This window comes from Dasypus novemcinctus, chromosome 3 (genome assembly GCF_030445035.2).
Source record: "Dasypus novemcinctus isolate mDasNov1 chromosome 3, mDasNov1.1.hap2, whole genome shotgun sequence".
NCBI lineage: Eukaryota > Metazoa > Chordata > Mammalia > Cingulata > Dasypodidae > Dasypus > Dasypus novemcinctus.
The window spans coordinates 175,657,804-175,670,559 of NC_080675.1; the positions used below are offsets into that span (position 1 = coordinate 175,657,804).

The 12,756-nt window shown below is 47.6% G+C and overlaps 1 protein-coding gene across 1 annotated transcript in view; it reads left to right on the forward strand.

The window, feature by feature from the left end:
- TMC3 (transmembrane channel like 3) overlaps nt 1-12,756 on the forward strand; it is a 40,404-nt gene that overhangs the window by 12,460 nt on the left and 15,188 nt on the right. The window contains exons 5-13 of the mRNA XM_004447704.3: nt 315-421; nt 2,873-2,971; nt 3,080-3,222; nt 4,610-4,757; nt 6,110-6,153; nt 7,192-7,339; nt 8,711-8,820; nt 11,384-11,462; nt 12,477-12,722. Coding sequence (XP_004447761.2) covers nt 315-421; nt 2,873-2,971; nt 3,080-3,222; nt 4,610-4,757; nt 6,110-6,153; nt 7,192-7,339; nt 8,711-8,820; nt 11,384-11,462; nt 12,477-12,722 — 1,124 coding nt within the window. The remainder of the gene's footprint in view (nt 1-314; nt 422-2,872; nt 2,972-3,079; nt 3,223-4,609; nt 4,758-6,109; nt 6,154-7,191; nt 7,340-8,710; nt 8,821-11,383; nt 11,463-12,476; nt 12,723-12,756) is intronic.

The following is a 12,756-nucleotide window of genomic DNA, read 5'->3' on the forward strand; positions in this document are numbered from 1 at the left end:
AGATGCTGATAATCTTAGCATACATGAAACATTGTAAATCTGATAAGAGCATTTTAGATGAATATGCTATTTAGAGAAATTATTATCCAGTCGTATTTTAGACAAACTAAGATTTTCTTCTTCATATTTAACTAGTATCCATTAATGGGCATCTTGAGCCATCTGAACTACTTTTTCTGTGACCACCCTGTTGGTACAATAATGGTGTATTCTTATCTATGTCCTGCCGATAGGAGATATTACGGTGTTGCGTTAAGGAGACCTTCTCGCACTGTGAGGACTTGATATCAATTGTTCTCGTTATCTTCCTTTAGGTCACTTTGGATCTGGCGTTGCTTCCTACTTCATATTCTTGAGATGGCTATTTGGAGTTAATATTGTGCTCACCATAATGACAGGTGCTTTTATTGTCATTCCCGAGGTAAGGACTGTTTGGGGAGGAGAAACAGTGCCATTCATTTAAAAGGGGGTACAAGAGCAGTGGCAGCCACCACTCTCCTTATGCTCGTGGGAAGGAAATTGCATGTGTGAAAACAGGGGTTAGGAAATTTTTTCCATAAAGGAACAAATAAAAAACATTTTAGGTCCTGTGAAACATATCTCCCCTGTTGCAGCTACCCCACTCTGCCACTGCTGCGCAAAAACGGCCATAAGCCATATTTAACAGATGAGCATGACCCTGTCCCAGTATAACTTTATTTATAGACCCTGAAGTTGCATATCATGTCATTTTTATGAGTTACAAATATTATTCTTTCCTTGATTATTTTCCCCAACCATTTAAAACATAAAAACCATTCTTCGTTCTTGGGTCCTGCAAAAAGAGGGATGGGATAGGTGTAGTCTACAAGCCATAGTTCGCTGACATTGTATTAAAATAAAACCTATTTCTCACCTAAACTTCATCCTCACAAAGTAAATGAGGCCATGCCCCCATGCCATCGTAGAAACCCAGTGACCACGATAATCCACTCAGAGAAGACAAGTCAGCCCAGACACACCCGGGCAGGCCTTGAGCAGGAAAGCCAGTGTGGACGGGTCCCCTCCTCGTGCCACTGCCGGCCTGGGCTGCCGGGACCCCCACCTGCCCTCTCTGCCATGCCGTGCACCCTGTCCCCCAGGACAGGACCACAGGAGGCGGATCACAGGCACCCGCCACTTCATCTCCCAGGCAGGACCATCCACAAAATATCGGAAGGAGATCAGGCAAGTGGGCTCAGACACAGTGTTCAACGAGCAATATCATTTTCGTAAGAGTAGCTGCTTCCATTCGCATTCTACAAACTAATCCAGCCTGGGACCACGGGAGCCCTTCTTCTGAGGAAGTGATGTCAGCACCACACCTGAAGAGCAGGATGGGAAGGATTAGAGGGCTGAGCATGCGGAAGTATCTGTGGCAGAGTGGGTGGGAAGGATTTCAGATAGGAACCGAAGAAAGAGGGGTCTGTAAGGAAAACACGGATAGTTCCCAATGACCACAGGATTGAGTTGGCGGAGAAATGAGGGGCCAGAGGGAGACAAGAGGGCAGGCAGGGAATAAGCCCAGGTAGGTGAGCTGGGCGCCCCTGGGAAGGGCCTCGTGAGCTGAAATGGTCGCCGTTACGGGTTTTACAAAAGGGACTGGCATGACCAGATCTTCCTTTAGGAAAATCATCTGGAGGGAGCATACACGGGAGGCGGCGCAAAACAGGAGACCAGAGCAATCAATAAACCAAGTAGATTATAATGGCGGCCTGACTGGGGAGGGGGAGTGGGGTGGAGAGAGGTGAACAGATGTGGGGGTACAATTTACAAGACCCAGAGACTGGCTGGATATGGGGAGAGGTAAAGGAAAGAAAGAGTCAAAGATAACACCCTGGATTCTGGCTTCAGCAACTACTGAGTGCCATTAGCCAAGGATGAGGATGTGGTTTCTTTGGCAGAGGGGACTAGAAGAAGATAATAGGTCTGATTTGGAAAGTGTTGCATTAGAGGTGCCTGTAGAACATCCTAGCTGAGGTGCCCGTAAGTAGTAGATTACGTATTCTGAAGCTCAAAAGGGGAATTGGCATTAGAATTGTTTGTTTGGTCCATTAGCACCTAAAGGCTGTGGATGCTGTCAGAGTGGATGAATCTGCAGAGAGATGTGCAGAGTGGAAAGGGAAGGCGCCTAAGGCAGAATGCTGAGAAGGGGTGACATTTAGGGAGAGCTCAAGAAAAAGACTTGGAAGGAGCATCCAGAGAGAGAAAGGCAAAACCAAGGTAGAAGAGCCCTAGGGAAACAAAGGTCAGTGAGGGCTAGAGAGGCAGCAGTCAACTGTGGCCAGCGCTGAAGAGTGCAGGAGCAAGGAAAGAACTGAAAAGGGGGTCTTGGATATAGAAACGGGAGGAAGTTGGTGATTATATAATGAACCCCACAGGTTAGAAGAGGGTCCCCGCATGTGAATCTTTGGATGTGGCTTTGATACCTTGCGTTCCACAGGAAACAGATATCACCCTCGTTTAACCCATCTCCCTAGAGAAGAGAACTGTGACTGGACCTCCTCTCTGAACCAGGAGAAACTGCTCATTCTGCCCAGGGTAAAAAATTACAGCCTAGTGACAATCCATCCCTAGAGTCTGTGTTTTACTCCCACAGGCCATTAGCAAGAAAAGAAATGGAAAATCAAATTATAAAGTTAGCATAGGGAGCACCCATGCAGATATGGAATGTCTTCCAAAAGTTCACGCTGACCACTGATGTTTCTCTCTATCAAGAAGAATCCAGCAGCAACCCACCCACTGGAGATCTCTCCCTGGGACATCTTCCCAGGCACGTGGAGACCAGCCGCCCCTTCTCTCCGGGTGCCCTCCCACGCGGAGGACCACAGGACATTCTTCTCCTTCTCACCAGCTGATTGCAGGCCAGCCCTTCGGAAGCACTGCCAGCAAGACCATCCCCAAGGAGCACGTCGCATCTGCCCAAGACTTGAACACCATCTGGTCCCTGGGGGTGAGGGAGGGCCACGCTCGGCCACGCTCTTCTCTTGAGGGAGGAGGCTAAGGGGCCGCACTTCTGGGATTTGGGAGTCATGCCTGACACCAAACCTTCTCTTTCCAGGGCTACCTGCAGTACTCAGTCCTCTTCTATGGCTACTACGGCAGAGAACGGAGGATCGGAAGAGCCGGCTACCGGCTGCCCTTGGCGTACTTCCTGGTGGGGATGGCAGTGTTTGCCTACAGCTTCATCATTCTCTTAAAAAAGTATGGCTGCACAACGTCTCAGAATAATGACCCGCATGCTCTAATTTAGTCTTGTCAATAACCCGGTGAAGTTAAGGCATAATCATACCCATTTTACAGATGAGGCATTTTAGGCTACAAGAGGTATATGTTCGTTTTAACCAACACCTATTGGACATTTCTTCATGCAAGTCAGGTTCTCTCTTGGGTCTCGAGAGAAAGGAATCATATTGGCTCACCAGTTAATGTACTTTTAGATAACATAGTAAATATTCTAATAAAGATCTGCGCAATATGATCTAGGTGAGCAGAGTTTGCAGAAAGCAAACCATCCCCCTTCAGACATGCGTTTACCCATGATCTAGCTACGACTTCTGAAAAGGTCAGGCTCACCTGTCTTGTGATGTAGTTTGCACAGCTCAACCACGGAGAGGGGGTGCAATGCAAAAGAAAACAGGCTGGTGGGGTTAGGAATTCTTCGCCACTGGGGGGCCACTGGGGGGCCTTCAGTAGCTCACTTCTCTCATCAGAAAATTGCCAGTTCCTTCCAGCTTTAGCCTTCTCTGCTTCTACGTAGGATCTAGATATATGCAGACTGACCCACAGGCTTGGACCTCAGGGGGAGGTTGGCCCCCAGCCCCTTGGCTCCCCCTTGGTATGGTCTGGTTTATGCTACCAGTTCATATCCGTCATCCTGCTGCTTGTGGCATCTTGATAAGTGCAGACAGACATGCTTAGGAAAATAAAAAACATTTAAGGAGATGCACAGCGACTTGGAGGATTTCTCTCCAGCTTCATTCCCCACTTGGGAACAAGCTCTTTGCTAGGTTTGCAATTTAAGTACTACATTGGCAAAGTGGAGCAAACTTGGGATCAAGAACTTTGGATGGCTAGGGAGCTGAAACCTTGTAAGAGGAGACTAGACTAGGGGCCAGGGGGCTTCCCCTGAGGAGGGGCTCAGACTCCTGCCTTAGTTAGCTCAAGGAATGCCCGTGCAAGCAGGGCCAGCCTGCTCTGTACCGAAGGGGAAGGTTCCCGTCCCTGAGCAGGAGCTCCAAAGAGACTGATTCAGCTGGAAGGAAAGAGCTGAATTCACAATCCCAGGCACACAAGGACAGAACAGGGCCGGCTCCCAGGGCGCACGCACCTCCTGTGACCTGCCAGTAGGTCTCCTTGTCAAAGGGGCTCAGTAATGGGTTTTGGCAGCTTTCCCCCTCTTTGAAGGAGTTGGCTGCGAAGAAGGTGGGGCTGGAATCCAACCTGTCCTCTGCTTGCCAAGCAGTGATCTGAGGGACCCCCTTTGGCAGATTCGCCCAGAGGCTCTGCACGGGCTAGCACCTGGCCCTGGGGCCCGGGCCTCTTCCTCAGGCTCCCTTCTAGATGACCTGTTCTGGGTCCTGTTTTTCAGAATGGCGAAGAACTCCCGCACGAGCCTGGCCAGCGCTTCCCATGAAAATTACACTTTCTGCTGGCGAGTGTTTTGTGCCTGGGATTACCTCATCGGGAACCCAGAGGCTGCGGAGAGCAAAGCAGCTGCCATCGTCAACGGCATCAGGGTGAGTGAGGAGCCTGCCCAGGCCTGGGGAGGGAGCCCACCCACTTTCTGTATTAAAACCAGCTCCATGGGTAACCTGAGGCTTACATCATTCCACGCATGTGGGATAAATTCCCAGGGAGAATTGCTGGTCAAAGAGTATATGTGTTTTCATTTGTAAGACATTCCTTATTAAGAAATTGGTTATTTTACTTACTGTTCTAATCTGGTGGTAAAAGGATTCTTAAGAATTTGCAAGTACCTTAGATTTTCAAAACGGAATGAGAGAGAACGTTGTATAATCATCCTGCTGTTCCTTTAGTGCAATATAATAAAACTCTAAAGTAAATTTTTAAAAAAGAGTATATGTATTTATATCTGAATAAGCATTTACATATGTATACATATACATACGTGTGTGTATATGTATGTACAGGACAGAAGTTGCTAAATTGTCCTCTGCTGAATTTTTACCAACCTACATTACCCCTAACATTGTCTGAGGGTACCTGTTCCCTCACAGCTTTGTCCGCACAATGTGTAGTACACCTTTGAATCTTATTACAGCTAAACTTCACCCTTGTGACGTGGAAACGGTCTTAGGGTATAAATGAAAGAGGGTGATAGTTTTCCAATAAATCCTTATTTAGAAAAACTTTGAATCTTTGCCCATCTGATAGACTAAAAATAATATCGTGGAATTTTTTTTAAGGAAGTACCAGGAATGGAACCTGGGACCTCATATATGATAAGTAGGTGCTCAACAACTGAGCTGCACCAGCTCCCCTTGGGATACTTCTAATTTGCATTTCTTGTTAAAGAGCCTTTAAAATTCTCCTTTCCGAGCACTTCCTGTTCGTTTTCTTTGTCCTTTTTTTCTAGTGGAATTTTTGTCTTTTTCCTTATTAACTTGTAGACTTCCTATACATATTCAGAAAAGTAGCTTTTTCTTGGTTCGATAAGTTGCCAATATTCCTAGTTTGTTGTTTATCTTTTGATTTGATTATGGTAGGTTTTGCTGGGTTGAATTTTTTCTATTTTTATATAATCCGGATTAACTAATCCACTCTGTTTTTTGCCATATTTAGAAAACCCTTCCTCCCCTTGCGATTATGATCAAATGCTTTAGCTCAGCTTTACCTCTCACTGGAAAAATAAAGGTCTGATTTGCCATCACACCATCTCCATTCACTCTTCCCAATCTCGTTTCTTTTTTTTTGCCTATTGATTATTAGCTAAGGCATTGATATCAATAGCATCTTACAGAATGATGTCAAAGACTGAAGATATGAATAAAATATTGAATAAATCATTTCTGATGATTTATGAGTAATGATCATGCTAAGCTTTAATGCTGTGTGTGTTTCCTTACAGGAGGCTATACTAGAAGAACAGGAAAAGAAGAAAAGCAAAAACCTGTATGTAGTAACACTCCCCATGCTGAATGCACTGATAAACTATGTTTCAATTTCGTACAAAAATGATCAGATTATCTCGATCTTATTTTCACACAATGTCAGGCAGTTCTGCTTTCTTCTTAATAGCCCACCTTCTAGGAAGGCTCTAGTTTTTCCAGAGCAATATTTCAGAGTAGTTCCTCCTTCCACGGGTTCTATGAAAAGGGTGAGAGGTCTGAATTTAACCAGTCTCCTGTCCGTTTCCTTAGATAATAAAGGAGCATCTTTTAGCACTAGTTTGCTAGATTAGACAAACACATAAGCTCTGTGGAGACCTATTTTATTTAAAAACAAAGCTCTGGAATCCCGAAACATTACTTATCCAATTCTTGTTTAGAAGCCGTCTTAGTTGAGGTTCGCCTCAAACCCTTGACACCCCTGGTGAGGGTGACGTCCTTCCACAAGAACTGATGACACCTGAGGACCACTCCCAGGTGTCCACAAATGACCCTGTCCTCACGGGGCAGACGAGTCTGCTCACTGGTTCTTTAGAGCACACAATTAGTTTCTATAATGTAGAAAGTGTCTTCAGAGGAATGTTCTAGAGAAGGTCATGGGGAGTTGGGAAACACACCCAACCATGGTGATACCAGGAAGAAGCTGGGTGTCTCTGTGGAAAGGGATGTCAGGTCCCGCTTCATCATGAGCCTCCATGGTCTGGGAAACCCTCTTGATGGCTCCATGTCTGCATTTCCTCACCTGTGAAATGAAAGGCTAGGACTCCTCCAATGCCTCTCAAGTGCAGTAGAGCCCACCCACACCAGAATCACCTGGAGTCACTGCTAAAGTGCCCAGATTCACTGAATTAGAATCTCTGTGCATGGGGAGCAACGATCCACCTTTTTAGCAAGACTCACAAAGTGATCTGTCTGTTCCTTCAAGTTTGAAAACTATAGCCATTCTAACACCACTCCATTCAAAGACTGCCAATTCAGTGATTCGTTGCTAACACAACGGACAACTAAGGAAAGGTCCTCATGCCCCTGTCATCCCCCCCAGGGCAGTGACCATCTGCCTGAGGATCGTTGCCAACATCCTGGTGCTTCTCTCGCTTGCCGGGAGCATCTATCTCATCTACTTTGTGGTGGACAGGTCCCAGAAGTTAGAACAGTCAAAGAAGGAGCTGTCCCTTTGGGAGAAGAACGAGGTACCCACCGCCTGTTACTGCATGCACCCCTCAGGGAGAAGGACAAAGTAGCTTCCCCTGTATCCATGGCGTCTCTTAAGTGGGTTAGCTAGAAATATCTCTAGGAAAAGCTTTTAGTCATCTTGTCCTAGAGCGCGGACTTTAAGGGCTTCACGCAAAAGTGGCAGCGCCAGGGGTTGACTGAATGATTTTACTCATCTCAATTGGGAAAGATTTTGATCCCAAAGCATCTCACCCCTTCCTACCATTCTTTGCCTTTGAACTTTGCTGACGGCGCTTTGCTTTTCTCACTTGCTATTTCTTCATAAACATCTTCCTAGAAACGGTCTTTACCTAAGACTTGTGGTTATTAATGGAGGCTTATATTCCATGGTATGTATCTAAGCCGACCGTTCTCCAAATGGCAAAGGCTTGGGTGGTTTCCATAGTTCTAGACTATAAAGAACGCTTCCAGAAGCAGCTGCACACAAATGGCCTGGTTTTTAAAAGATGTTTTAAATCCCATTTTGAATATTCCCATGGATATAAAATCACCAAGTGGAAGCTTCTGAATAATTTCAGAATTCTCAATATGTACCACAAGATTGATGTCCTGGAAGATTGGGCCAATTCACTTGGAAAGGTGTGAAAGGCAGAAATAGCACTTGTGTCCCTCTGTCTCCCGCCAGCTCTATGAAAATGATTATCATCCTTTGGGATTCGTAACATAAAGGGCCTAGGTGTTATGATGCTCATCAGTGGGTCCTTAATGTAGGATAATATTTCAAATCTGAGAGTACAATAGATACTCTAATCCCTTTCTATTTTATGCCTATTAAGTGGGTTATATAAATGTCTGTATGTTTATGGGTAGAATTTTTAAAAGATACACTTGGAATATATTTCTTATTTTAACTCAAAGTTCTTATCTTACCAGCTAAAACTCCTCCTTTGTTTGCCATAAGTACAGAGATTCAAAAGTCAGGCATAATTCTCTAGATAATTAATTTTCCCTATACATAAAGAATGTCAAATTACCTCTCAGTCTTCCCTTTTCTGTTCTTAATAGTTGCAGTTATTTCCATCTTCCATCCAAGGTCAGGGAAGTATAGATAGGATGAGATGGTAATTGGAAAATGTGGAAGAAATGCTAGTGAATCCTGAAGGACATGCCTGAGTGTCCTTAGATTAAGGAGAGTTCCCAAAAGGAAGGAACCCGTGAAAGTGGCTGTGGCCTTCGGAAAGAGGCTAATCGGCAGAGATTTGGGGAAATGCACATGTAGGAATGCACGGCCCTTGAATACCCTCTGACCTAATAGTAGGCGGAGACCAAGTGTGAGTGAGGCGGGGGGTGGGGTCCCCAGGGGCTTCTGGCACGTGCTCTCTCGGTAGGTGAGCGTGGTGGTGTCCCTCGTCACCATGCTGGCACCATCAGTCTTTGACCTCATCGCCGCCTTGGAGATGTACCACCCACGGACCACGCTGCGCTTCCAGCTGGGAAGGTACAGGAGCCTGTGGCTCGCCCATCTGCCTACCCGCGGTGGGGGTGGAAGTCTCTCAAGAGCCCGGGTTTGTGGCTTTTCCCCAAAGCTTACCACAGAACCTTACTGATAGAAGCAGCTCCAGAAAAATGGGATACAAAAGGAGAGAAAGGGGGGAAGGAGGAGGAAGGGGAGGTGGGGGAAGAGAGGGGGCAGGGAGGAGGAAGATAAGGGAGAGGAAATAAACTAAAAGGTAACAAAGAAAACAGACAGAAGAAGAGGAGGAGAGGAAGTGGAGAAAGGAGAAAAGGAAGACAGGGAAGGAAAAGAGGAGCAGGAGAAGAAGAGGAGAAAGAAGAGGGAGGAGAAAAAAGGGGTGAGCAAGAGAGAGCTACAAGGGAAGGGAGGAGGAAGAACAGGTGGGCAAAACAGATTCAGAGAACGGGACCAAGATGGTGGACAGTTAGTCCCGACTTCCTCATTGTTGTCTTCCCCATCAGGGTTGGACAGTGAGTCCTGACTTCCTCATTGTTGCATTCCGCATCAGGGTTGGACTCTGAGCAGTGAAAAGGACCCAAATTGTTTGTCCAGACATGAGGAGCAGTTAATGCTTTGCTAACAATGCCCGGAAGTATAAAGAGGCCCTTGTAGGTGTGCCTGAGAGGGTCTGGGGCCATGCCAGGATCGTAGACAATCAGGTGTCTATTGTCTGTTGTCTATTGTCATAGACAGCAGGTGATAAATGCAAAGGGGCAGGCAGTGTGTCTCCAGTGCTGCTTCCTCAGTGTCTTCCTACGTTACCTTGGAAAACCCCATTCCCCCTGGACTTTAGTCTCCTTGTCTGTAAATTAACTACTGGGTGTAGGTGAGCTAGTCTGAGTTGGAGCCCTGCTCTCCTGTTTCCTCCCCCTCCCAGTCCACGTCGGTTTCACCCTTTTTCTCTTGTAACACCAAATAGCCTTCGAGAGGACTAATTTCCACAGACCACACTGGGAAGAGTCACTGTCGTTTGAAGTGAGCAAACATCGTAGGTCAAGGGCCAGGTAGTTAATGAACGGGTATGCTGCGTTCCAACAAAATTTTATTTATGAAAACAGGCAAGGGCAAGATTTGGCGTGTAGGCCACCATTCGCCAACTCCTAAAATCCAACTGTCATTTCAAAGATAGAAAAACAAAAGGACCAGAAAGCACAAAGGGCTGGCGGAAGCCTCGCAGTGCAGGGCAGGGCTGGGCGGGGCTGCCGGTGCCCTCCTGCGAAGCCGGCGCTCTCGGGGAAGGGCCCGCCCGGCTCCTTCCTCGCTTGCGTGCACCGGGAGGATCGATTCCATGATTGCATTTGGTCCATCGGAAATCCTATTATACAGATCGGCCTCCTTAGTCATGGCCCAGACCAGAGAAACAGGGGCTTCAAGAGACTTGCTTCAGACGACTGAGGCTAATTCTGGTAATAAAAGCAAGACACATTATTTTAATTCTATTAACTCACTACTAGATCAGGTGATCTTTTTCCAAAACACAGCAAAAACCAGAGCAATGGGGCTCCCAAGACTAAATTCCTTCCAGCCTCCCCGCAGCCGACACTGACTGCGTCTACATGGGAGCCCTGCCCCGTGCTGGGTCCTGTCAATGCAGAGACTGAAAGGTCTTGGCATTCTGCGGGAAGGACTCCCTTCACGAGTCCACGGGGAGCTGCGGGGGACCTCCCCCTGATGACGGGCCGCCTCCCCGCACACGCGGGCTCAGCTCTGCTGAGGACAGGCCTGGAGGCCTGGGGCGTGCAGACACCTAGTTTCAATCTGGAGTCTTTCCCGTGTTCACAAACAACACTGGTTTCATGATTCTCAAAATGCTAATCATTGTCCCAGTGAGGTAGCTGGAAACCTCCCATCTTCCTTTCCCATCTCATTTCTCCAGAAAGGTTTCTGATAAGAGCCAAGGCTGCACCTGGGGAAACGCCACCCTGCGTTTCCAAAGCCTCCCAGCCCGGGGCAGCTGGCATCCAGTCTCTGCTCGCTGGCTCTGACGGAGGCGGCTGCCGGCAGGTTCTAGCCACTCACCTGCGCCCACACTGTAGAGGAGCCCACGGCCCCCGTCCACCAGGCCCTTCAGGCTTCCGTGTTCCAGACCCTGAAATTGCACCCTGCCTCTTTGTACTGCGTGGTTTTTGAGCAACTCACTTGGTCTTCCTCAGGTCTCTCTTTACGTGTAGGAATCAAAGGAGATAATGCATAGAAAGTCACTTTTAAAACCGGAAAGAATGACACAAAACACACGTAGCTTACCCTGTTTAGAGCCCCACTGCCCAAGCTCACACTCTTTCTGCCGCACCAGTGGTTCCAAAATGCTGATCCGTGGGTGGGCTGCAGGGCAATCACCACGGATGGCTAGAAAAGGTCTTCAGCCCCCACCCCAGCCCCCTGAGCAGGGTGGGTTCTGGACTTCCCTGTTGTTTTGAATGCCCTCAAGGCGGCTCTAAAGAACCCCAGGTCTGAGCATGCCCGTGGCAGTCACTGCCATCTAAAGTCCCAGAACCAGGGACTTTCAATGGGGGTCTCGTCTCTCAAGACGGCTTGTGGCTTCCAGGGTCCTTGTGCTGTATCTGGGAAACCTCTACAGCTTGATCATCGCGCTCCTGGACAAAGTCAACAGCATCAGCACTGCGGTGAGTGCCCCGGCCCGGTGTCTTGCTCTCCCTCCCAGCCACGCACGCTGTCCTTTTCACTGGTTACACTTGCACTCTGTATGTCATCCCCAAAACTTAGCACAACTGTGGCTTTCTTAAGATAAAAGATGAAAATAAAAAACAAGGTCCGGGTTCATGGTTAGTAGGTGACAGTGCTGGGACAAGAGCGGCCAGGTTTTTTGACTTTAGTCTCTTTCCCTCACCCCCACCCCACTCCTTGAATTCCATCAGGAAAGCTATCACCAGCTTTTTGCAAATGATCCCACGATTTGCTGCAGGCCATGGGACTCACCCAGAAAATCAGGAGAAAGACATGAACCCCAGGGGGTGCGGTTCAGATGGGCCTCACGGTTCCAGGCCAGCAGGGGACATCCACTCCCAGCCTAGGGTGGCTTTGGTGTCCATTTTAGTTCTGACACACCTGTAAGGATGTCCCAAAAGGTGGGGAAAGGAGAGGGAGAGAGGAAGGGGCTACTTATGGTTTTTGACCCAAGCCATACCATTCTAGCATCATGTTTCAAGGCTTAGAGGGCAGAGGAAGCCACAGGAAACAGCCGTTCTGAGTCAGGGCTTTGAGGTTGCACAGAACTGCATCCTCATCGGACACTTCCTAGGGGCATGACCTGGAGTTCTAGATTCAACTCTCTGAGCTTCATTCTTCTCACCTATCATGTGGGAGAAGATTCTTACCTGATCCATGTATGAGAATGAGGAGAAATTACATGTGTTAACCCAGAACAGTCTTTGACACTAGGGACCAATAAATGTCATCCATTACAACTCTGTGTTTCATTATTGGGGTCAAATCTAGTCAAGTGGCTATGGACCAAGCATGGATGGATGAATGAGTGAATGAGTATTATTCATGGGTAATGCGATGAGGCAATAACAGCCTTGGAGTCCTTGTGGTATTCTTATATGCAAATACGTAGTTAACCTTTTTTGCTTCCGTCCTTCTTCTTCCCTTCCCTTGCTACCTCTCTCCCTCCACAGGAAGCTGCTACCAAAAATAACACTAGTCGTGGGATAGAGTCTACCACCCTCTTTGCCACGAGGGCAGCTCCTGGAGAAGAGAAATTGTTCACGCCTTGGTCTGGAATGGGACTCAGGGAAAACAGCACTTGGGCTTTGGAAGAGGCTAGCATTCCAGCCTACACCACGCCTCTCATGGAGGCCAACAAAACCACTTCCTACACGCAGACTCCACAGGACCCGTGCTGGGAAACATATGTTGGGCAGGTGGTGCCCTCTAGACCTTACAAAGCCCTTTCAC